The sequence below is a fragment of the Hyla sarda genome, chromosome 1 (genome assembly GCF_029499605.1).
Source record: "Hyla sarda isolate aHylSar1 chromosome 1, aHylSar1.hap1, whole genome shotgun sequence".
Taxonomy (NCBI): Eukaryota; Metazoa; Chordata; class Amphibia; order Anura; family Hylidae; genus Hyla; species Hyla sarda.
In genome coordinates, this window is record NC_079189.1 from 82,458,939 (window position 1) to 82,481,972 (window position 23,034).

Below are 23,034 nucleotides of genomic sequence, written 5' to 3' on the forward strand. Positions count from 1 at the left end.
CCTTCTTCCAACTTTTGTACTTCCACTGGCCCCTCAGTAATCCCCCAAGACCCCTCTGCAGCCTTCTCCTCCGCAGACCCCTCTGCTCCCTTCTCCCCAGACCCCTCTTGCCCCCTTCTCCTCCCCGGACCCCTCTTGCCCCCTTCTCCTCCCCGGACCCCTCTTGCCCCCTTCTCCTCCCTGGACCCCTCTTGCCCCCTTCTCCTCCCCGGACCCCTCTGCCCTCTTCCTTGGCCATGCCACCAAAAGCACAGCAACACACCCCAGAACGCACAAACTTGATTGTTTTGTGGACCCGAGGAAGGCGCGTGCCAGCGCCGAAACGTGTTGTCCGAAATCTTTTAATAAATATCATCCTGCGCTACCGTGGCATTCTGAGTTCCGTCATTACTAGTAGAAGCGCTCCACCGGTTTTCCCTCTTTTTTCTATTTTACTCTGCTTCTACATTTCCGTACCCTTGTGGATACGGACAAGGGAAAGTGAGCTGCACACTGCACGTGTCCTACCCACCGCACAACCCTCACAAGGTCTTGCTTGTTCTGTTGGACCACCCCAGTGGACCAAGTGTGACACCCACAGGTGGTGGGTTCTGTCCATCTTTTTCCTACAACAGCACACCAGAGAGCGCCCCTCTTTTTCTTTCTGTCTTTGCACTCTTCACCTTCTCAAACCTCTCTGCTGCCTTCACCCCTCCCCCCAGACCCCTCTGCCCCCTTCTTCCCCCTAGACACGTAGTCATCCTTCTTCTAACTTTTGTACCCCCCCTGGCCCCTCAGTCCCCTAGCCCCCAGACCCCTCAGTCATCCTTCTTTACTCTTTCATCCCCCAGTCCCCTCTCTCCCCTCCCCCTTAGACATCCTCCTTTACACTCTCGTAACCCCCCACCCCTTTGTTCCTTTCTCCCTCCCCTTAAACCTCAGTCAGCCTCCTTCATACTTTTTTACCCCCGGACCACTCTGCTCCCTCTTCCCCCAGACCTCTCTGCCACTCTTCCCCTCCCCCCAGACCTCTCTGCCCCCATTTCCCCCCCCAGACCCCTCGGCCCCCTTCTCCCCCCAGACCCCTCTGACCCAGTCTCCTCCTCAGACCCCTCTGCCCCCTTCTCCTCCCCAGACCCTTCTGCAGCCTTCTTCTCTGTCCCCCTTGTTCCCTCCCCCAGACCTCTCTGACCCCCTCTCTCCCCCCCCCACATACCTCTCTGGTCCCCTCTACTCCCCCCATACCGGAGTCATCCTTTGTTCAACTTTGTCAAACTTATGTGCCCCCAGGGACCCATCTGTTCCTTTCTCCCCCCAGACCCTCATTCATCCTTCCAACTTTTGTATCCTTACCAATTCCCCCCAAAACAACCCCCCCCCTTCCCTGCAGCCCCAGTCCACCTCCTTACAACTTTTCTGTCCCCATTCCAGACCCCTCCTGCCCTAAATACTCTACCCTTTTCTTTAACTATTCATTACCTTACGCAGGAGGGGATCAGCAGGCTGCAGCGCCAGCGATTCTTCCTCCTGCTCTGAGCGGCCGGGCAGGGACACGTCCATGATGTCAGGGCGTGCCTGCGCACGGACATCTGCTGCTTTTATAGCAGCAGTGTCCCTTCCCTGGCTAACTCAGGAGTTCTTGGGGCCAGGAGACCGGCCAGGAGGGAGGCCCGCTTCAGCCTGAACTTAAAAGGGGGCCTTGCGCATGCCGGAGGGGCGGCCGGGGGTGCAGAGGTAGCAGCAAGGGCCGCATTTGTTTTATTGAAAAAAACAAGTCTGGTGCCGGCATATGGACAGCCTGGCCCATGGCCAGTCCGGCCCTGCCTTCAATGTTAAATAAATGAGGAAGCTGGAAAACTTCTTGAGGACAGAATTAGTAATAGAACTAATAAATGTAAGTGAAATTGTGCAACCAGTCCCTAAGTTTATTGGCTTCCTACAGTGTAATCAGCATTTACATGTGCATATAGAACCTTATATGGTAACATCATTTCAAATGTTGCATAAATGTGGAAAAATTAGCAAAATATCTGATTCCCCCCCCCCTCATCTGCAAAACTATCATTTAATAAAATAAAAAAAATCAGCTGAATTCCATCATGAGAGGAAGAGACCAGATAGCATGTTGCCTGTAAAAGTCTATAGAGAGTGGTGAGAACAGAGACTGGGGAGGGAAAAACAACTTAAAGGACATCTGCAGCCGTTTAACATTTATCCCCTATCCACAGCATAGGGGATAAATGTTTCATCGCAAAGGGGTCTGACCGCTGGGACCCCCAGCGATCTGCTAAACAGGGCCCCGGCATTAGCACCCAGTGTAAGTGCTAATGCGCATTGCGTCGACCTGAGAGGTCGACTGTTGTGCCACCTCCCCACCCTGTCCCTGTATAGTTCTACGGGAGAGGTGGGGAGGCACTAACGCTGCCTCCCCCATAGAGTTACATGGAGGAGGCGTTTTGTCCGTGACGTCACGCTGCGGCCAGCACTCCTCCTGCACGGGAGAGCCGCGGCAGAGCCATGTTCCCCCGTACAGGAGATTTCGGGGGCCCCAGCGGTTGGACACCCCACGATCAAACACTTATCCCCTATCCTGTGGATAGGGGACAAGTGTTAATGGGCTGCAGATGTCCTTTAAACTGTTTACTTCTGCTCTATGATGTCCTCCATGCTGCTTCTGCATTCTAGGGTGTTCTGTAATGAGATACAGGAGCAGTACCCCCTCTTCTATATGTATGTGTGTGTGCGCGCGCGAGCATTATATGGGGAACCTCGTAGATGTAAAGCTCCACTAATTAGCTCAGGTAAAACTGAACATTTGAGATAAAGCCTGCAATATCTAGTAAAAATGCCATATATGTTATATAATGCCAGAAAGGATAATTCTCCTCATGTACACGCACCAGCTTATCATGAAAAGTTGAAATGTGTGTTTATATGACCCATTTGGATGTTATTGGTATCAAGCATTTTTTAATTATGTTTTAGTTTTCAGAATCTTTTTGTTGGTTGTAATATGCCTTAATGGGAGTGGGGATTTTCTTTTTCAGTCTTGTAAGTAGAGTTTAATAAAAATGTAGGCAGAACCCACCAATGTTTCCTTCCTTCAGCTGGTAATCTCTTTATCTTCTGTTAAAGCTCGGCTGCCAATCTCTGAGGTGTGAACGCAATACAATAGTTGGCTGTGAAAATGTCCTCGTAATGCAATAGCTTGGGGCATAGTTTATTCACAGTGAATATGGGATATCATTGTGTGTATGACTAGCACCTTCAGTAACTTAGAATAGTTGAGAAAATCAACAACTAAATAAGATTTTCACAAAACATACAATGCAAAAGCTAGTCCTATAAGATTCCTTTATTTTATATATGCAGTAGTCCCTCAAGTTACAATATTAATCGGTTCCAGGACGACCATTGTATGTTGAAACCATCGTATGTTGAGACCAGAACTCTATGGAAACCTGGTAATTGGTTCTGAAGCCACCAAAATGTCATCCAAAAATAGGAAAAAGTGAGGATTGAAGAAAACTAAATAGATAACTAATAGAGATAAAGCAAATCCTTACATATAAAAGTAATAAAGATCTGCTGGGAGCTGTAATCACTGTCTATGTCAGTGTTTCCCAACCAGAGTGCCTCAAGATGTTGCAAAACTACAAATCCCAGCATGCCCGGACAGCCTTCGGCTGTCCGGGCATGCTGGGAGTTGTAGTTTTGCAACAGCTGGGGGCACCCTCTTTGGGAAACACTGGTCTATGTAGAGGACAGAAGCTTCTTCAGGGTCCTGTACAGAACATGCAGTGTCCTAAAAAAAGGAAAATGGAGCCGCCCTCACCTGGTGTCCAAAGGAGCAGCTAACCCTGGCAGAGGTAAAAAGTAGAGGACTTGTAATACCTTCCTGTACTGTAGGGGGCGCTACCAGACACCAGTCAGTGCATGCACTTTAGGAATACACAGGTTTTACCAGTGAAATATCCATTCTGAGGGATCATTGTATTAGGTCAACTCATTGTGTTTCAGGGGTAATAATCAAGCTACCTATTTATAGGCAACAGAGACCTCATCTCCATATACTTCTCAGATCTAACCACATATGGGTATGGGCATTGACTACTTTTTACAGTCATGCAGCTGGCATACAGTTTACTATATATAACTTTACATGTAGGTTGGTACAACCCCTCAGTTGGCTCATTATCTTTCTTTTAGATATGGCGATTGTTGTTTAGTACTGTTTTGTGCTAATGGACAAATGGTTTTTTTGTTAGAAAAAAATTATAAACTAGAACATTTGCATAGTCACTACAAAAAGTAGAGCATGTACTAGTATGAGCCAACAAAGAGCCTGATATGTTTCCTCAAAATGTTAGTTTTCATTCTCTGTTTGATCTCTTACCTGGTTAGAACTGTAACATTCAGTTGACAGCCATATTAAATTAATAGATCATTGTTTATTTTTGATTTATTTTTTTTATTTTAGATCTTCCTTTTTCTCCCTCTATACATGAGTTATTGTGTGTATAAATAGTTTTTGTTGTTGTTAGTTTTTGATGGATTTCTCCTTTAATATACTAACGTATCTCCTATCCACAGGATAGGGAATAAGTAGCTGATCACAGGAGTCCCCCACAATCTTCTGAATGGGCCTGGCCGGTGCTCAGTGAGGTGGCTCCATTCATTTCTATAGGAGCGCAAAAAAGACCAGAGTACAGCACTCGGGCATCATCGGCCCTCCAATAGAAATGAATGGAACGTGTGCCGTCTAGCCCTAGAGGACACGCACTCCTCGTAGAGAGAGCCAGGGTCCTGTCCCAGAGATCACGGGGGGGTCCCAGTGGTTGGACCCCCCACAATCAGCTACTTATGCTGTGGATAGGGGATAAGTTAATTTTCGCTGGAGTTCTCCTTTAAATGAATCACACATACTTCGCCTCTTTAATGCTTTAGGGGAGCAGAAGTAAGTAGAACACGTAACAATCTGTAACTTGTTATTTTTTTTTTGCAATATGCTCAATAAATAAAGAATTGTTTATTATTTTTGTGTTTACAAAGCATCAGAAAATGACTTGCTAAATAAGCGCCTGAAGCTCGACTATGAAGAAATCACTCCATGTCTTAAAGACGTGACACTCGTGTGGGAAAAAATGCTGAACATCCCCGGAAGAGCGAAAATTAAGGCTGATATGGAAAAGATTCATGCTGCTGTTGGGCAAGGTAATCCTGTAAAATGACTTGTAAGCGTTAAAGAGGACACCCTGCCCCTGTGATGGGTATGGTATTACAACTTTGTTACAATCCGCTCAATGGAACTGACTTGCAATACCACATACAACCTGAGGACAGAGGTGGTGCTGTTTTTGGAAGAAATTAGCTTTTTTTTCAATCAATGGATAACCCTTTAGTTGTAGCATTAGCAACAGTTATGTTTCTTCCTACAATTTAATACAGTATGTACAGTGGGGATCACAAGTTTGGGCACCCCAGGTAAAAATTTGTATTAATGTGCATAAAGAAGCCAAGGAAAGATGGAAAAATCTCCAAAAGGCATCAAATTACAGATGAGACATTCTTATAATATGTCAACAAAAGTTAGATTTTATTTCCATCATTTACACTTTCAAAATAACAGAAAACAAAAAAATGGTGTCTGCAAAAGTTTGGGCACCCTGCAGAGTTAATATCTTGTACTTCCCCCTTTGGCCAGTATCACAGCTTGTATATGCTTTTTGTAGCCAGCCAAGAGTCTTTCAATTCTTGTTTGAGGTATCTTTGCCCATTCTTCCTTACAAAAGTCTTCCAGTTCTTTGAGATTTCTGGGCTGTCTGTCACGCACTGCTCTTTTAAGGTCTATCCATAGATTTTCAATTATGTTGAGGTCAGAAGATTGTGAAGGCCATCGCAAAACCTTCAGTTTATGCCTCTTGATGTAATACCCTGTGGATTTCGAGGTGTGTTTAGGATCATTATCCATTTGTAGAAGCCATCCTCTCTTTAACTTTTTCACTGATGGCATCAAGTTAGCATCCAAAATTTGCTGAAATTTTATTGAATCAATTTTTCCTTCTACTCGTGAGATGTTCCCTGTTCCCTGTGCCACTGGCTGCAATACAACCCCAAAGCATTATTGATCCACCCCCATGCTTAACAGTTGGACAGAGGTTCTTTTCATTAAATACTGTTCCCCTTCTTCTCCAAACTTACCTTTAACCTCATCGGTCCACAGAACTTGTTTCCAAAATGTCTATATGTTCATTTGCAAAGTTCAAACACTGATTTTTGTGGTGAGGACGTAGAAGAGGTTTTCTTCTGATGACTCTTCCATGAAGACCATATTTGTAAAAGTATCTCTTTTTATAGTGGAATAGTGTACCACACTACTACACTCTGTGCAGTCAAACGTGGGTTTTGAATTGTTTTTCTCACAATCCTGCAAGCTTTTCTGTCTATTTTTCTCGGTCTTCCAGATCTTGCTTTAACTTCCACTGTTCCTGATGACTGCCATTTCTTAATTACATTCCGAACAGAGGATATTGACATCTGAAAACGTTTTGCTATCTTCTTATAGCCTTCTCCAGCTTTGTGAGCGTCAACTATTTTCAGACAACTGCTTAGAAGATCCCATGGTGCTGATTGTTGGGGCAAGGTCAGATGAGTCTGGGCATTTAAAACCTTTGAGATTGACATCACCTGGTCTTCCCAAATGATGATTGAGAACAATCCATGACACTGGCAGGTCTCAGCTTTGCAAAGGGGGCAGCGCATGATATCAATTCTGCAGGGTGCCCAAACTTTTGCAGACGCCATTTTTTTGCTTTCTGTTATTTTGAAAGTTTAAATTATGGAAATAAAATCTAACTTTTGTTGACATATTATAAGAATATCTCATCTGTAATTTGATGCCTTTTGGAGATTTTTCCATCTTTCCTTGGCTTCTTTATGCACATTAATACAAATTTTTACCTGGGGTGCCCAAACCTTTGATCCCCACTGTACATGCAATGCTTTATTTGAAAATCTCAAAGTGTAATAACATTAAACATTTGCAGCTTTTTTAACCCCCTTAAGGGCTTCTTTTATTTTTTAAGGTTTTTCCGTTTTTGTTTTCTCCTCATCACTTTCTAAAAATCATATCACTTTCAATTTTGCACCTACAGACTCATATGAAGGCTTATTTTTTGTGCCACCAATTGTACTTTATAATGATATCGATCATTTCACCACAACATTTACAACGAAACCAGAAAAAAAATATTTGTGGGGCAAAATTGGAAAAAATTTTTGTAGATTTTGGGGGCTTCTGATTCTACGCAGTGCACTTTTCAGTAAAAATGACTCCATATATTGATTTTGTAGGTCCATACAGTTAAAAAGATGCCTAATTTATGTAGGTTTTGTTTTATTTTACTACTATAAAAAAATTATAACTACATGCACCTAAATTCGTATGTGTAAAATTGTCATCTTCTGACCCCTATAATTTTTTTATTTTTCCATATACAGGGATGTATGAGAGCTCATTATTTGCCCCGTGATCTGAAGTTTTTATCGGGACCATTTTTGTTTTGACGGGACTTTTTGGGACTTTGATCGCTTTTTATAAATTTTTTTAGGGTATTCAAAGTGACCAAAAATACACAATTTTGGACTTTGGAATTTTTTTTACGTGTACGGTTTAATTAACATTATATTTTTATAGTTTGGACATTTACACACGGCGATACCACATCTGTTTATTTTTAATTACCTTTTTTTTTAATGAGAAAGGCGGGTGATTCAAACTTTTATTAGGGAAGGGGTTAAATCACATTTATTAACTATTGTTTTACACTTTTTTTTTTTTTTGCAATGTTATAGCCCCCATAGGGGACTAGAAAATGCAATACCTTGATTGCAGACACTGTTCAATGCTATGCACTAGCATAGCATTGATCAGTGTTATCGGTGCTCTGCTGCTCCAGCCTGGATCTCTGGCATGGAGCAGCAGAGCGACGATCTGACAGCGGGAAGCAAGGTAAGAAGCCTCCGGCTGTCCTCTCAGCTGTTCGGGACGCTGCGATTTCACTGCGGTGGTCCCGAACAGCCCACTGAGCTAACCGGCAACAGTTTTCTTCTGTTTTAGATGCCACAATCAACTTTAAAGGCGGCGTCTAAAGGGTTTATACCGGACATCAGCCTGATCAGTGATGTCCTATATTAACCGCAGGTCCTGGTTGCTCATAGCAACCGGGACCTGGTGGGTATGAAGCACGCTCAGCCCCTGAGCGCACTTCACATATCAGGAGCCAGCGCAGGACGTAAATATATGTCCTGCGTTGTTAAGGGGTTAAAGGAGTTGTCCAGCTACATTTTAAATCTCACTCCCTTACTGGACTCCCGGTTTAAGTCTTAAGATGTGTTCACGTGGCAGAATGTCCGTTCCGAATTCTGCATGAATATTCTGCATGGACATTCTGCTGCAGTAGTGTCCAATTAATTTCAATGGGATTCTGTTGCTCTGTTCACACGGTAGAACTGCCGCAGAAATCCTGATTCCAGTTTTTACAAGAAAATTAATTTCAGGCTATGAGATGGCGCATTTCCGAGCATGTTCTGCCGACGCTTGGCTGTCTAATGTCCTCTTTTCCAAAATTTTCTGTGCGGACATTCCACCATGTGAACTCTGTACCTTACTCTGCCTTACTCTGTACCTAGACCAGTGCATTTTAAGGCTTCCTTCAGGTGACACTATTTTTAGCATTCATAATACAGTTCCCACACATTGACCTCTCTCAAAACACACATGGACCTCCTTACAGTATACACATATATCTGTGTTTAGCAACCTGAATTTGGCTAATGATATGTCAGTAAAAAATAACCAGAAAACATGGACTACACCTTATGTGCAAATACAGCTTACTGTTTAGACAAAGTATACATACAGTATGCATCCAATAATCTTGGTTTTAAAGAACCAATGTGTCACTATTGCTAAAGCTTTCCAAACAAATGTGAGCAAAAAAGATAAATTAAGTCTAATTTATTTGTTTCTTATTAGGTGTCCCTCGACCTCATCGAGGAGAAATCTGGAAGTTTTTAGCAGAACAGTATCAGTTGAGACATCAGATGCCTAGCCGAAGCCCCATAAAAGATGTTCCATATAAAGAGCTACTTAAGCAGCTTACCACTCAACAACATGCCATACTTATTGATCTGGGTAAGTTTTGGATGTTTTACACTATATTAAGTGGAATACATTTATATGTGTATGTTCTGTTCACAAGTGCGTTGGAAGTTCTATTTTGGTTTTCAATACTTTTAGAAGGCAAGATGTGGTGAGCCACAGTGAATGGCGGGAGCATGGTGTGTAGCGGTGTAGGTGGATGGGGCAGATGGTATTAACCCAAGGGGCAAGGTGTTATTAACCCCTAATGTTCATGATGCCAAAGTGTTTTTTGGGTATTGGAACAACCCAAACGATATCTCCGCTATCCCTAGGCAGTGAAATGAGAGTCCACGACCAGGCTATGGTTTAACGGAGGCTTTACTGAGGTCAGACAGTTGTTATAGTCTCTACAACTCGGCCAGAATCCCAGAGATCCCAGGTGGCCAGGGACACAGAAGGACCTCGCCGCTTGCTGGGACCAATTATACTTGTAATGTACTTTAGATCATTGACTTTAGGCTCGACTGGACTGTAGGTATAGACTTGACTTACTGGAAGTGATGGTAGATTTGAGGACCTCCAGGTAGCTGGACACTAGCACTGAGACATCTGGTCTTGACTGTACCCCAGTAGGTTTGTGGTGGCATACAGGCGAGCAAGACAGATGGCACAGTGGGGGAACAGAGGAGAAGGCGATGGACCGTTTAGCGCAGATGCTGTTGCCTGTATGCCACCACAAACCCAATAAACTAAGCAAGAAGTGATTTCATCCGGGCGAGTGCTCTGTTTGTACCTTTCTTGTTGCTACTAGTGATTATGGACTTTGTTTCAGCACATGAGTACCACTCGGTCGGTTCATGTGATTCCTGAGTTGAAAATAGGAATGTTGTCTTCAGTATATGCATCATAGTAGTGGTGCCAGGTCATATTTTATGATCTAAATAAAAACGTAAGGATACAATCCGTGTGTCTCCACCCCTAGTCTCAGTTAGTGAGACGAGCAAATAAGGAGCTGGACACTCTTTCCTCCGAGCCGTACAATACGCAACTCTATAATAACTTTTAACATACAGCAAATATACAGGATTACTTATCTTACATAAAAAGGTACATAACAGCTTCCAGGTCAGGTCTAGTGTAGTGAAAGGTAGAAGTCACTATAACGTCAAGTTTAAAAAAATATATATAATTCTAAATCTAGGAACAGAGTCCAGGTACGTGTCTCTCCATGCTCCAGTATTGTCCTGGCTGTAACAGAAGGCTGAATGCTGATGATTCAGCTTCCTGTTTCCTCCCTGCCCTGATCATGGAGATAAGGAGGAGTGCACATCTGTAACTGTACAGCTGCACGGTTCCCTCTATGATCAGGCAAAGGGATATAAACATGTTTGTCCCAATTAAAAAGAGGAATATCTCTTTGGGAGCAGACTTTACTTGAACAGGATAGCTTCTGCGCAGCTTTGAGGGTACAATGGTAACGTAACACTTGCATAACGTATCAATCTTTACAACATGATTCATCAAACTTTTATTTGTTTCTGTAAAAGTTTCTAAAAATCGTAAATAGCACAATGGGTGGAAGGGAGGTATAGTTCTAGTTAGCTTACTTGTCCTACAGGATTGATAGCTTGTGTTCTATCTGTGTGCTAAGAGCCCAAATTTAAGTATCGCAGTAATGCAGTTTAAGTTTGGATTGATATTGATACAGTTTGCCTCGGTCGGAGGTTCCCTTGGGCCTACCAGAGGAAAAGATTGCCAATTGATTCTATATGATTCATAAGCTCTTATCGACCCATAATACCCTCATTTGGAAGGAAATCAATGGGCACTAGAATTTTTCTGGATAATTGTCATTGGAACCTGAGTTTACTTGTTGATCCTTTGGCACTCTGATGGGCTTGTCCAGAGCTGACCACAGTATACGTAGAAACTAAAGTCAATGGGGGGATTTATCAATGGGGGAAATTTGCTGAGATGCCAATAGCAACCAATCATATCACTTTTCATTTTTTAGAGGCCTTTTTTTTTTTTTTAAATGAAAGAAGCAATCTGATTGGTTGCTATGGGCAACTCAGCAACTTTTCCTCTTGGCAGGTTTTGATAAATCTCCCCCAATAACCAAATGACTGGTCGTCACATAATACTTTGTTTAACCAGGATGGTAATTACCCTGTAACACCTTGTACCAACTATTATACACGCATATCTTTGGTTATCTCCTCACTATATGGGAAAGCATTTCGAGCTATTTGCTTTAGGAGCCATATACTTTTCATGTTGCAGATACTTGGCTTAAACAGTCATTTAGATTTCTATTTTGGTATTCAGGTATTTGCTCTTCCAGTCCATCAAAGTGTCCATTGTTTGCAGATTGTATTGAGGTATATGGGGCGTGGTGTATAACTTTGAGAACAGACTGAAGGTGGTAATGATTTTGGTATATATGGGGGGGGGGGGGGGGGGGAATTCATCAAGCTGTGCTTACGTACACGACTTACGTACAGTGTTTCCCATGGTGTAAGTATTTCTTACGTGTGACACTTTTATTATACTATCACAGAGGGGGTTGATAAATTTGGCATACACTTTTTCAGCATACATAAGCAAAAACTAAGAAATGACTTCAGAACATCATTTTGTAACACCACCTCTTCTCCTCTGTGACTTTTCTGCTCTAAAGCCACATTTGTGATAAAAATGTGCGAAATATTGTATATGTATTTATTTCATTTTTTTTAACCCTTTTTTTTCCCCCCCTAAATGTACTAACCCATTTTTGGTATGTTTTTTCTTCCTCATTTCAGTTTCGTGTATGCAAAGGACTTCTTCGGAATACGGTGACCAGCATTTTTTTTTGTCTAATACTAAAAAATGGTTAACAAGGGCTTGTGGGGGAGTGTTATTTTGGAATAAACTTTTTTTTAAACGAGTGTTTTTTTTATTTTTTTTATTTTTAGTTTTCTCAACAGGATTAGTAGTGGAAGCAGTCTAATAGTAGATGGAATCCATTACTAAGCCAGGGCTTAGCGTTAGCCACAAAAACAGCTAGCGCTAACCCTCGATTATTACCCCAGTACACACCGCCACAGGGGTGCCTGAAAGAGCCGGTACCAACAGGTCAAAAATGGCGCTCCTGGGCCTAGGTGGTAACAGGCTGGCATTATTTAGGCTGGGGAGGGCCAGTAACAATGGTCCTAACCCACCCTGGTAATGTCAGGCTGTTGCTGCTTGGTGGGTATTGTGCTGAGAATGAAAATACGGGGAACACACATTTTTTGCATAAATAATTAAATAAATTAAAAAAAAACAAAAAAAAAAACGCATAGGTTTACCCGTATTTTCATTCTCGGCACGATACCAACCAAGCAGCAACAGCCTGACGTTACCAGGGTGGGTTAGGACCATGGTTACTTGCCCTCCCCAGTCTAAATAACGCCAGCCTGTTACCTAGGCCCAGGAGTGCCATTTTTGCTCCAGGCTTGTTGGTACTGGCTCTTCCCGAAATCCATGTGGCAGTGGGTACCGAGGTAATAATTGGGGGTTAGCGCTAGCTGTTTTTGGGGCGAACGCTAAGCCCGGCTAAGTAATGTATTCCTTCTATTAGACAGCGTCTACTACTAATCCTGTTAAGATAACAAAAAATAACAAAAAAAACACGTTTTATAATTTTTTATTCCAAAAACCACTCCCCACGAGCCCTCTTTAACCATTTTATTAATATATAAGGAAAAAACCGCTGGTCATCAACGTAATCCACTGAATCCAAAGAAGTCCTCTGCATACACAGATCTGAAATGAGAAGAAAAAAACACGGAAAATATGTTTAATACATTTATGGTGCCTCCAGCAGTTGCTAAAGTACAACCCCATCCCATAACGGGAGTTGTAATGTACTGTTAAGGCTTGCTGGGAGTTGTAGTTGTGAGGTGCGGGCTGGTGGGAAACGTGCAGGCGGGTGACAAGGAAGCTTGTGACCCACTCGCACATCTCCCACCCACCTGCGACACATGACTACAACTCCCAGCATGCCCTTACAGCAAGGACATGCTGGGAGTTATAGTTGTGTGGGCGGGGGGTGATAGATGTGGGCGGTGGGGAGTGGAGCCGGCCAGAAAACTTCAATATAATACTATGGTATTGTCATTTCATATTCAGAGCTGTGATTGCCTGAGAGATGGAGTGCCGTAGTTTCATATTCATGGTAGCCGGCTGGGGAGCGGAGTACTTGTCACCTGCGCTGCATGACTACAAATCCCAGCATGCTCTTACAGTAAGGACATGCTGGGAGTTGTATTTGTGAGGTGTGGGCAGGTGACAAGCGCTCCGCTCAACTCTGCTCCCCGGCCGGAAACCATGAATGTAGCACTATGGCATTGTAATTTAATATTCCCTGCCAGGAACTGTGATTGGCCGAGGAGTCTCGGCCAATCACAGCTTCAGAAGGGAAAAATGAAACTACAGTGCTGTAGTTTTATATTCCTGTGAGCTGGCCGGGGAGCGGAGCGGAGCGCTTTACACCTGCCCGCACCTCACAACTACAACTCCCAGCATGTCCTTACTGTAAGAGCATTCTGGGATTTGTAGTCATGCAGCGCAGGGGACGAGTGCTCCGCTCTCTGGCCGGCTACCATGAATATGAAATCAGCACCCGCCCGCATATATCACTCGCAGCCCCTCGGATATACCACTCGCACCCTCCAGTATGCCACCACGCCGCCCCCCCATATACCACCCGCCCCCCACATATACCACCTGCTACCCGCCTGCATTTACCTCTGCCAGCTAGCTACTGCAAGACTACAACTCCCAGCATGTCCTCACTGTAAGGGCATGCTGGGAGTTGTAGTCTTACAACAGCTGGTGGTATATACGGGCAACCAGTGATCAATGTGGGCGGCGGGTGATAGATGCAGCAGCAAGCAAGTGTTAGATGCGGGCGGGGACTTTACCCTACTTTTTGTAAGCCAAGTTTTTTTTGTTTTTTTTTTATGTATCTTTGCGACTTATTAACCCACTTGCGACTTTTTAACAAAAGTCGTAGTTAGTAAATCCCTGCCTACAGCTAAGCAAAAAACAGAACTGTGTAAAACAGCTGGATTGTGAGAAATCGTGCAGGCCGGTGTACCACAAAAAGTCACGCGTGCAACTTTTTTGCGACAAATATACACCAAAAATCCTGTGTAAATCCCTTGATGAATTCCCCCCATGATCTTTAGACCCCTCTTTGAACTGTGTTGTTAGGCTTTTACACATATCAGTAAAGGTAATTTATAGCTTCTATTAAGAATGAATTTAACAAGCAGTATAATACAGATTACTTACTGTAACTCTTCCAACATCCCATGAATTGGATACTTACCAAAGTATATAAATTTAGGCTCATGTGCCTCCCGTCCTGCTTGCTCACAAGCATCTACAAGTCCTTTCATACTTGTGCATTCTGTATATTGTACAGAAGGCATCTTTCAGTATATCTGGAACTCTTACAACTTCATATCTGTCAGTTCTAGGAGAAATCCTACTGCATAAAATATTCTCTAAATGGCTCACCTTAATTTAGGTTCGATGAAACGTGGCACACGTTACTTATGTCAACAAAAAATATAGTGTAGTTTAATCAACTCTAACCCAAACCCTTATGAGAGGGGGAGTTTTTTTTTGGTCTGAAGTCTCATGCAAGCCTATGGGACATATGGCAAATCTACTGATTGCATTACTCTCGGGCTGCGGAGATTGCCTGGGACTTTTAAACATCCTGTTGACTGTCCAGCAGGCAGGTGCAGAGAATAGTAAGCGTGGGGGATGGTGGCGTAACTGTTGCTTTTCCTTTCCCACAGGGTTTAGGTAGGAAGAACAAGCAATGCCTAGTGCTAGTTGTATAGAAATCTTAGACTTTCTGTGGCTATATATATATATATATATATATATATATATATATATATATATATATAAATTCCTGGAATATCACTTTAAGGAAAGCATTTCCATACACAGTGAAAAGGTGCTAAACTATTATTATATAGAGCATACATTAAGGAGAAAACTAAGCTTTGCAAATGTAAAAATGTTTGTGCAGACGTCATGACAGGGGAAATGCGGAAAGACTCATCACAAGACTCTTTCTTTTCTTACTAAAGATGCTTCAAGACTGTCTTTATGTGACTGGGAGTAGCACTCACTAGGGACATAGGGGTCATTTTCACTCCCAAATGTTGCAGCTGCCACTTTTTTGGCCTAGCACACTTTTGAGCCCTGTCTCTGGGGTTCAGAAAAATAATGTACTTTCTTTTGTATTCACTATTACCATACATTTTTACTCTTCTTTGCTTGATGTATTTGCCTGCACTAGAGGAAAATTTCCAGAAAATTTGAAGCCATGTAGAAAAACATTTACTTTTCCTGATGTTGTTTAGAAAAAAAAAATGGAAACTTTTAAAAAATTGCAGAGGGGAGTAGTTTTAAAAGTTGAAAATAATTTTACTGATGGATATTGGTCTTACCATTTTACAGAGAGGAGGAACATAAAGACCAATGAAGTAGTCAGACTCTAGCTGTGGTGGGGGTGAACCTTAGCTGTGGTGGGGGGAGAACCTTAGCTGTGGTGGGGGGAGAACCTTAGCTGTGGCGGGGGAGAACCTTAACTGTGGCGGGGGAGAACCTGAGCTGTGGCGGGGGAGAACCTTAGCTGTGGCGGGGGAGAACCTGAGCTGTGGCGGGGGAGAACCTGAGCTGTGGCGGGGGAGAACCTGAGCTGTGGCGGGGGAGAACCTGAGCTGTGGCGGGGGAAAACCTGAGCTGTGGCGGGGGAGAACCTGAGCTGTGGTGGGGGAGAACATTATTAAGAATCAGATAGATAAACGTCCATTAAGGTTAAACTATGAGGGCAAAGACATCAACTACTGTAATACCAACAAGATGGAGCCCAGCCGCAACCAAACTAAACTGAAACCTTTTCCCTCTGGCACCTAGAGGTAGAAATGCATATTGCTTTTCTATAAAAAAAATAAAATAAAATTGCTTTGGTAAAAATAAAACATCAAAAAATATTTTTTCATTTTTTCCCCCAGGCCTTCCCATCTCTAGTCTAGGCAATGCATGATGTTTATAAATGGAAGATTTTTTATACCATTGCAATGATTTATGGGACTAAAGGGTTTGTCTCCTTGACCGCCAACCTGGCATATGGAATCTTAAAAGCCATGCAATGCTCCATGGGAAAAATGTATGCAAAGTAGCTCTTCTCTAGAGCACTTGCTCTACATTGCCACCTACTGGAGGTATCTTACCTTCAAATCAGTGTTCAATTTATGAAGAATCTTTAAACATGATTGGGGATTATATGCCAAGCAAGAAATTCCATATTACTCTTTAATGCAAAAACTTAAAATCAAGATAAAATAATTGTAAAATAAAAAAAATAAAAAATGTGACATTTACTCATATGCATAAGGCCATAATAATGTTTACACCGGGACTCTAAATCATATCTATCTATACTTTTACAAGTGCTCTCTTGAAAGCGTTTTGTGGGATGTGGTTTCAAGCCTTGCAAACCAGAAAAACACAAATTTTTTCACAACCCAGAAAAGAAAATTTTTTCTGGGGTTTTTCTTTCTGTTGCTTTCACAAGACATAGATGTCTTTTTTTTCCACTGGTATTAAATAATATATATTGAATTCACATAAATCTGCATTGCATTGCACTACTTCCAGTGCCCAGTACATGTCATGCCTTTGATCTGAGGCTTTGTTAGAGTGAGAGGATCTGTAATCTTATATTGTAATGGCATTACTGTTCAGCATTCCTGAAATCCAAGGGTGGGGTAGTGTTTACTAAGAGGGCTGCTGTAAGCAACGCTTCATTTACATTAACACGAACCCTTCCCTGTTCTGTGCTAACGTCTGCGCTGGGACAGATGGGAAAATGCATTAAACTATTTTCTTGCTTATACTTCCATTCCTGGTACGTTGCCTGACAATAAGAGTTTCTGGCCCCTTCACTCCTCTATCCAAGTGCCCCATGTGTTCTTGGGAAGTGTCAAGACAGTAATGATTTCCCTTAAAGAAGCAAGTCCCGGCATGCTTAATTCCAGATAATCATTCATGCATCGATCTCAAGGACCCAGCCCATGGTTTGTTTTGTCCCCTACCACCACCTTTAAAGAAAATCTAGTTACACATTTCCATCATGAACCTACACTGTCAAATCTCTAACGTGGCACACAACAAGAATGTACAGGTCGATGGTGTGCAAGTCATTAAACCACAAGATATCAGTAAGAATCTGTTATGTATACAAAGTCTAAAGTGGAACAATGCCTAAACACCCAGGGTTAGTGTCTGTGAATGCACATTCTTTATCTAGAGTAGATGAGTTCTTCCTAATGTGAGGTCAGAACTGAGCTGTGTAAGACAATCTGTATCTTTTCCTGCTGATCACCTAAAAAAGTTAGAAATTTCTGCTGCATCCCCCACCTTTCCCTATTCTATTTATTGTTTGGCTGTTTTAAAACTTAGGCTGGTTTCGCATGTAATATATTATTAATTCAGTTCTCATTTTCAAGCTTATTTTGGTCTCAATATTTTAAGCCACAATCAGTAGAAACCCACACTTGTTTTGGTTAAAAATACTGACTAAAATAGACGAAATGAAGACCAAATACTTAATACTTAACCCATACAGAAAAAGGAACTACTAGAGGAGCAAAATGCTAATTTCTCTGCCTGCGAACTTTAGATGCATATAAATGTAGGACTAGAGGCCTAAGGCTATGTTCACAATGCTGAATGTCTGCTGCTTTGATTTCTACCGCATTTACCGCTGAAATCCCGATCCCGGCATCCTTAGAAAGATTAGACATGTCTATTCTTTCTGAGGATTCCACTCAGATTCCACAACTAGAGATGTGCAAACTATTGAAAAGTTTTGTTTGCCAGTTCGCAGAACTCTAGCTAAAAGATTTAGTTCTGACCAAACTAGTTCTGTCTGAAACTACACTTCACCAATGGCCCATAAAAGTGTTTGTATAATACTGTGTAAAAGCAGTGTATAACACAATTATGTTACCTAGGAGTGTATCTATGTATTGTTAAAATGAATGTCCAAAATGATTAGTTAGATAGATGTTAGATGCCTACTGGTCTTTATATGGACATCAAAGTATCAAAAGAAGCAATGGCTCTTTCCAAGTGGTCCCAAAATTCTCAATTTTTAGGAGCAGCAAAAGGTTTTGTACCAGGAAAGTGAAGAAGCAATTTTTTTTTTCTTTTACTAGCTGTGAATGGCATCCTAGAAGGTTTACGAAAGTGACAAAACTCTCTTGCGGCTTTTTCACATATAGTGCAAAGCTAAAACTGTCACATTTAACTTCTAATTAAAACAGATTTTGCCCTAACAGAACAGATGCAGAACACTCTCTGCTTTAATACAATTATTATATATTTGTGGTCCTACCTATCTGTGGTGTTCACTGCTCTTGTGTCCCTCACAGAGATCTTCACCTAACATCTGCTGTCTCTAAAAGGACTGCTGGAGCTATGTTCATAGACTTTTATAGTGACTTTGAAATCACCCCTATACAGTGACACTCCGACTTACGATGTCCCCGACATATGATCATTTCAACATACGATGGCCTCTCAGAGCCCATCGTATGTTGAAGGCAGCATAGACATATGATACTACTGTGTGTCGGGGCCATCGTTCAAACAGCTATCTGACAGCGCTGACAACTTCAGCAACTGACAGATAGTTGTTTAATGTGCCCCGTGTGCCCCGTTCTGCCTCCTGTTACTCACATGCTGTCCTGCTAACTCACGCAGGCTTCCACTGTGAGCTCCGTGTAAGCCCCGCCCCCCAGTGCAGCCATAGCCAATAGCCTGCAGCATCTTGCTGCAGGCATCCAATGAGCTGCTGGCTGCCCTCCCCTTCCTTTCCTATAGAGCTGTAGTTGGCAGGATCGTAATGGAGGACATTCTGTCCCCCCTGAAGGTATTTAAAGAACTGTACAGTACTGTATGCAATGTCACACATCACATACAATACATATACACACTATATACCCCATACATCAATGTTTCCCTATAAGTGTGCCTCCAGCTGTTGCAAAACTATAACTCCCAGCATGCCCAGACAGTCAATGGCTGTACATGCATGCTGGGAGTTGTAGTTGTGCAACAGCTGGAGGCACCCTGGTTTGTTAAATACTCCCCATATACTCCACATACAATGGTCATCCCAGAACCAATTGGCAGTTTCCCATAGAGATATGTATTCAACATAAAATGGTTCCGAGGCCCCAGAACCAATTACTATTTTTACATAGACATATGTACTTGACATATGATGGTTTCAACATATGATGGTTCTCCTGGAACCAATTAATATCATATGTTGAGGGACCACTGTACTGCCTCCTGATTGGCGGCTCCTGTCACACTTTGATCTGATGCACTCTAAAAATCCAGCTTCCAGAGTGTGCTTAGGTCTGTATAACATTATAATAAATAAATAAAAATAATAATTGCTAAACTAAAGATTATAGAAACCAGAGAAAAGACTGCCCACCCTATATTCACTTTTGTAGAAACCTTCATCCCATCTGTGTCTCACCAACAATAATGGGCGCCTCACTGGTAAGGCATGCTTCATGGTTTGAGAAGCTTTGAGCTAGATGATAGATGGTGTGACGCCCACTTTTTGAGATGTGGACTAAACACTACTAATCAGTTGGAAAAACGAAAAAAATTTGGGTGCACAATGATAATAAACGTGTCAGCCATAATTTGTGCCAGAGAAAAGAACAAATATTCAGCTATCACACAAATATATTTGTCCAGTGAACAATAAATAGTAAATTCCCCCATTTTATGTGTGTGTACATTATACAGCAAGTGAACAGTCAATAAATATTTATATACTGGAAACAGGAAAAAAAGTGTGTGTGTGGGGATCAGCGGAAGAGTGGGTCAGGGCATCTACAAATGTGCAGGTGTTGTGATGTGTTCCCAGTATACTTCCATAAGAAAGGAAAAACTATGCATCTGGGATAAGGTGACCTTGTATTGATGTATGTGAGGTGTGAAGGATACCCTCTCTAGTCTCATCCCACAGAAGAATTACATTATATAGCTTGAACTGCTGGCTATGATAGATAGGTGTCCCAATACACTCCAACCTGCTCGACCACTTAGTGACTGTCTCTTGTAAGTCTCATGAACTTGCTTCTCACACTTCAGAATAGTCAGGGGGGGTGAGATTGTCATGTTCACTTGAAACAGTTTGCTAGAAGAATGGTCACAAAGTGTGTCTCTTGCCCTTGAGCACCTGTTCTGCGTTAAACAGACAACCTATTAATTAGACTGGGCACTGTGTAATGCCTAATTTCCCATGTAGTGGCGCTGCTGGGGGTTCCAGTTGGTAAATGCTGATTGAACAATATGTATTAGTTTAAAGGATCGTTTGGCAAAGTGAAGAACCCTGTTAACATAGGCCCAGATAGAAAAATGCCATAAGATTAATGGAGACAGATGATATCTAAATGTTATCATGCCCAAAATGTGTAATCCACATGACTATAAAGAAGATTTATGAATTATAGATGTTCATTGAATATGTGATCTTTTCTACTAATCCTTCCCCTTTTCACCATCCACACCAGGGATAGGCCAGATGCATGTTATATAAAATGGAACTGATAATGAAATACTCCTCAGCCATTGCGAGTTCTCAAGTATCAATGCTTAAAGGGGTACTCTGCCCCCTCTGATTGAGGGAGTCCCGCTCTGGGGACCCGCTGCTGGGGACCCCCGCAATCTACCTGCAGTAAACGATGTTCGTTTAGGAATCGGGTGCAGCGCCAAAGGCATGTGACGTCACAGACGTCACCCCTTCATGCAAGTCTATAGACTTGCATTGAGGGGGCATGGCTGTGACGTCATGAGCGGGGCGTGACTGTGACGTCGCGAGCCTCCACTTGCATCACCAGTCATCTGGCACGGAGCGAAGTTCGCTCCGTGCACTGGATGTCTGAGGTTCCACAGCCAAGATTGTAAAAGTTAAAATGTTACCAATAAATCAGACTGGGAGAGAAGTGAACATTTTGGAATTGATATATTTCTTTCAGTTGAGACAATATCTTTGTCAAAGATTCTGCACGCCATTGGGTGTCACTGTGGAATCTTATAATGTTTGCCAATTCCATTTCGGCACATTACCAAGACCATCGAGTAAATGATCAGTGCTATACACAATTTGGCAGGGTGTAAAGATAGTGTGGACAATTTGTATTATCTGATGTTTAGCGGTGAACCTTATGAAGCGGCTCGCTTTCATTACCTCAGTACATAATTCATAGGGAGGTTGAGTTTAGGCTATTTACCTAGTTACTGGTGTTGAAAGTTTACTTAAGGAGATAAAGCGGCTTCAAAAGAGTCATATTTTTGTATGAGCTACCCTGATAGCAAGCTTCAAGTAAACGTATTTGAGTTTCTTACCTCTGTTGTTTTTGTAGGACGCACCTTCCCAACACACCCATACTTTTCGGCACAGCTGGGAGCAGGACAGCTGTCACTCTACAATATATTAAAGGCCTATTCCTTGCTCGATCCTGAAGTGGGCTACTGCCAAGGGCTCAGCTTTGTGGCTGGGGTTCTGCTGCTACACATGAGTGAAGAGGATGCCTTTAAATTGCTGAAGTTTCTGATGTATGACATGGGCTTAAGGAAACAGTACCGACCTGATATGGTCACCTTACAGGTAACGGCACCAACCTGAAATGGACTGTAATAAATGGAACAGACTTTCAAGCGCAGAAATGTGAATTTATCCAGGCTGCTGTAACAAGCACATCTCACAAACTGTTTTACTTTGCTTTTCATGTTACGGCTGGTGTCCCTAAAGCTTAGTTAATGCTGACCATACACAGGAGATGTCTGTCTGCCAATTTTCCTAAACACTTGCCCATTTGGCTTGGCATGCATTCTCAATTGGTAGAGGGGTGTAAGCTGCTGCCAGACTCCTCTGTGATATCTTATCTTTTCAAGAACAAAAAGTTCAGTTGAAATACAACATGCCCGATCCTTCTCTCCTACATTATCTGCCTTGGGGGGGGTATGGTTTGGGGCTTTAAGGAGAACCCATATACACTGCTCAAAATAAATAAATAAAGGGAACACTTAAATAACTCAATGTAACTCCAAGTCAATCACACTTCTGTGAAATCACACTGTCCACTAAGATCGGAGCTCATCTACACAGCTCATTGGCCTGGGTTAAAGGGCCCTGAGGCTCTATTTACACAAAGTTTGCATACTCTAAATGTACACAAGTAGCTCAGCTAGTGCAGCTCATCCAGAATGGCACATCAATGCGAGCTGTGGCAAGAAGGTTTGCTGTGTCTGTCAGCATAGTGTCCAGAGCATGGAGGCGCTACCAGGAGACATGGAGGAGGCCATAGGAGGGCAACAACCCAGCAGCAGGACCACTACCTCTGCCTTTGTGCAAGGAGGAGCAGGAGGAGCACTGCCAGAGCCCTGCAAAAGGACCTCCAGCAGGCCACAAATGTGCATTTTTCCACTCAAACAGTCAGAAACAGACTCTATGAGGGTGGTATGAGGGCCCAACGTCCACAGGTGGGGGTTGTGCTTACAGCCAAACACCGTGCAGCACGTTTGGCATTTGCCAGAGAACACCAAGATTGGCAAATTCGCCACTGGCGCCCTGTGCTCTTCACAGCTGAAATCCAGGTTCACAATGAGCACATGTGACAGACATGACCGAGTCTAGAGATGCAGTGGAGAATGTTCTGCTGCCTGCAACAAACATCCTCCAGCATGACCTATTTGGCGGTGGGTCAGTAATGGTATGGGGTGGCATTTCTTTGGGGGGCAGCACAGCCCTCCATGTGCTT

General features: G+C 42.7%; 1 protein-coding gene across 5 annotated transcripts in view; it reads left to right on the forward strand.

Annotated features, from left to right (window-relative positions):
- The window catches only part of TBC1D1 (TBC1 domain family member 1), a 254,893-nt gene that overhangs the window by 207,801 nt on the left and 24,058 nt on the right, over positions 1–23,034 (forward strand). For all 5 annotated transcript variants that reach the window (XM_056556519.1, XM_056556526.1, XM_056556534.1 and 2 more), the window contains 3 exons: positions 5,032–5,193; positions 9,017–9,175; positions 21,637–21,881. In XM_056556519.1, the coding sequence (XP_056412494.1) occupies positions 5,032–5,193; positions 9,017–9,175; positions 21,637–21,881 (566 nt within the window). The remainder of the gene's footprint in view (positions 1–5,031; positions 5,194–9,016; positions 9,176–21,636; positions 21,882–23,034) is intronic.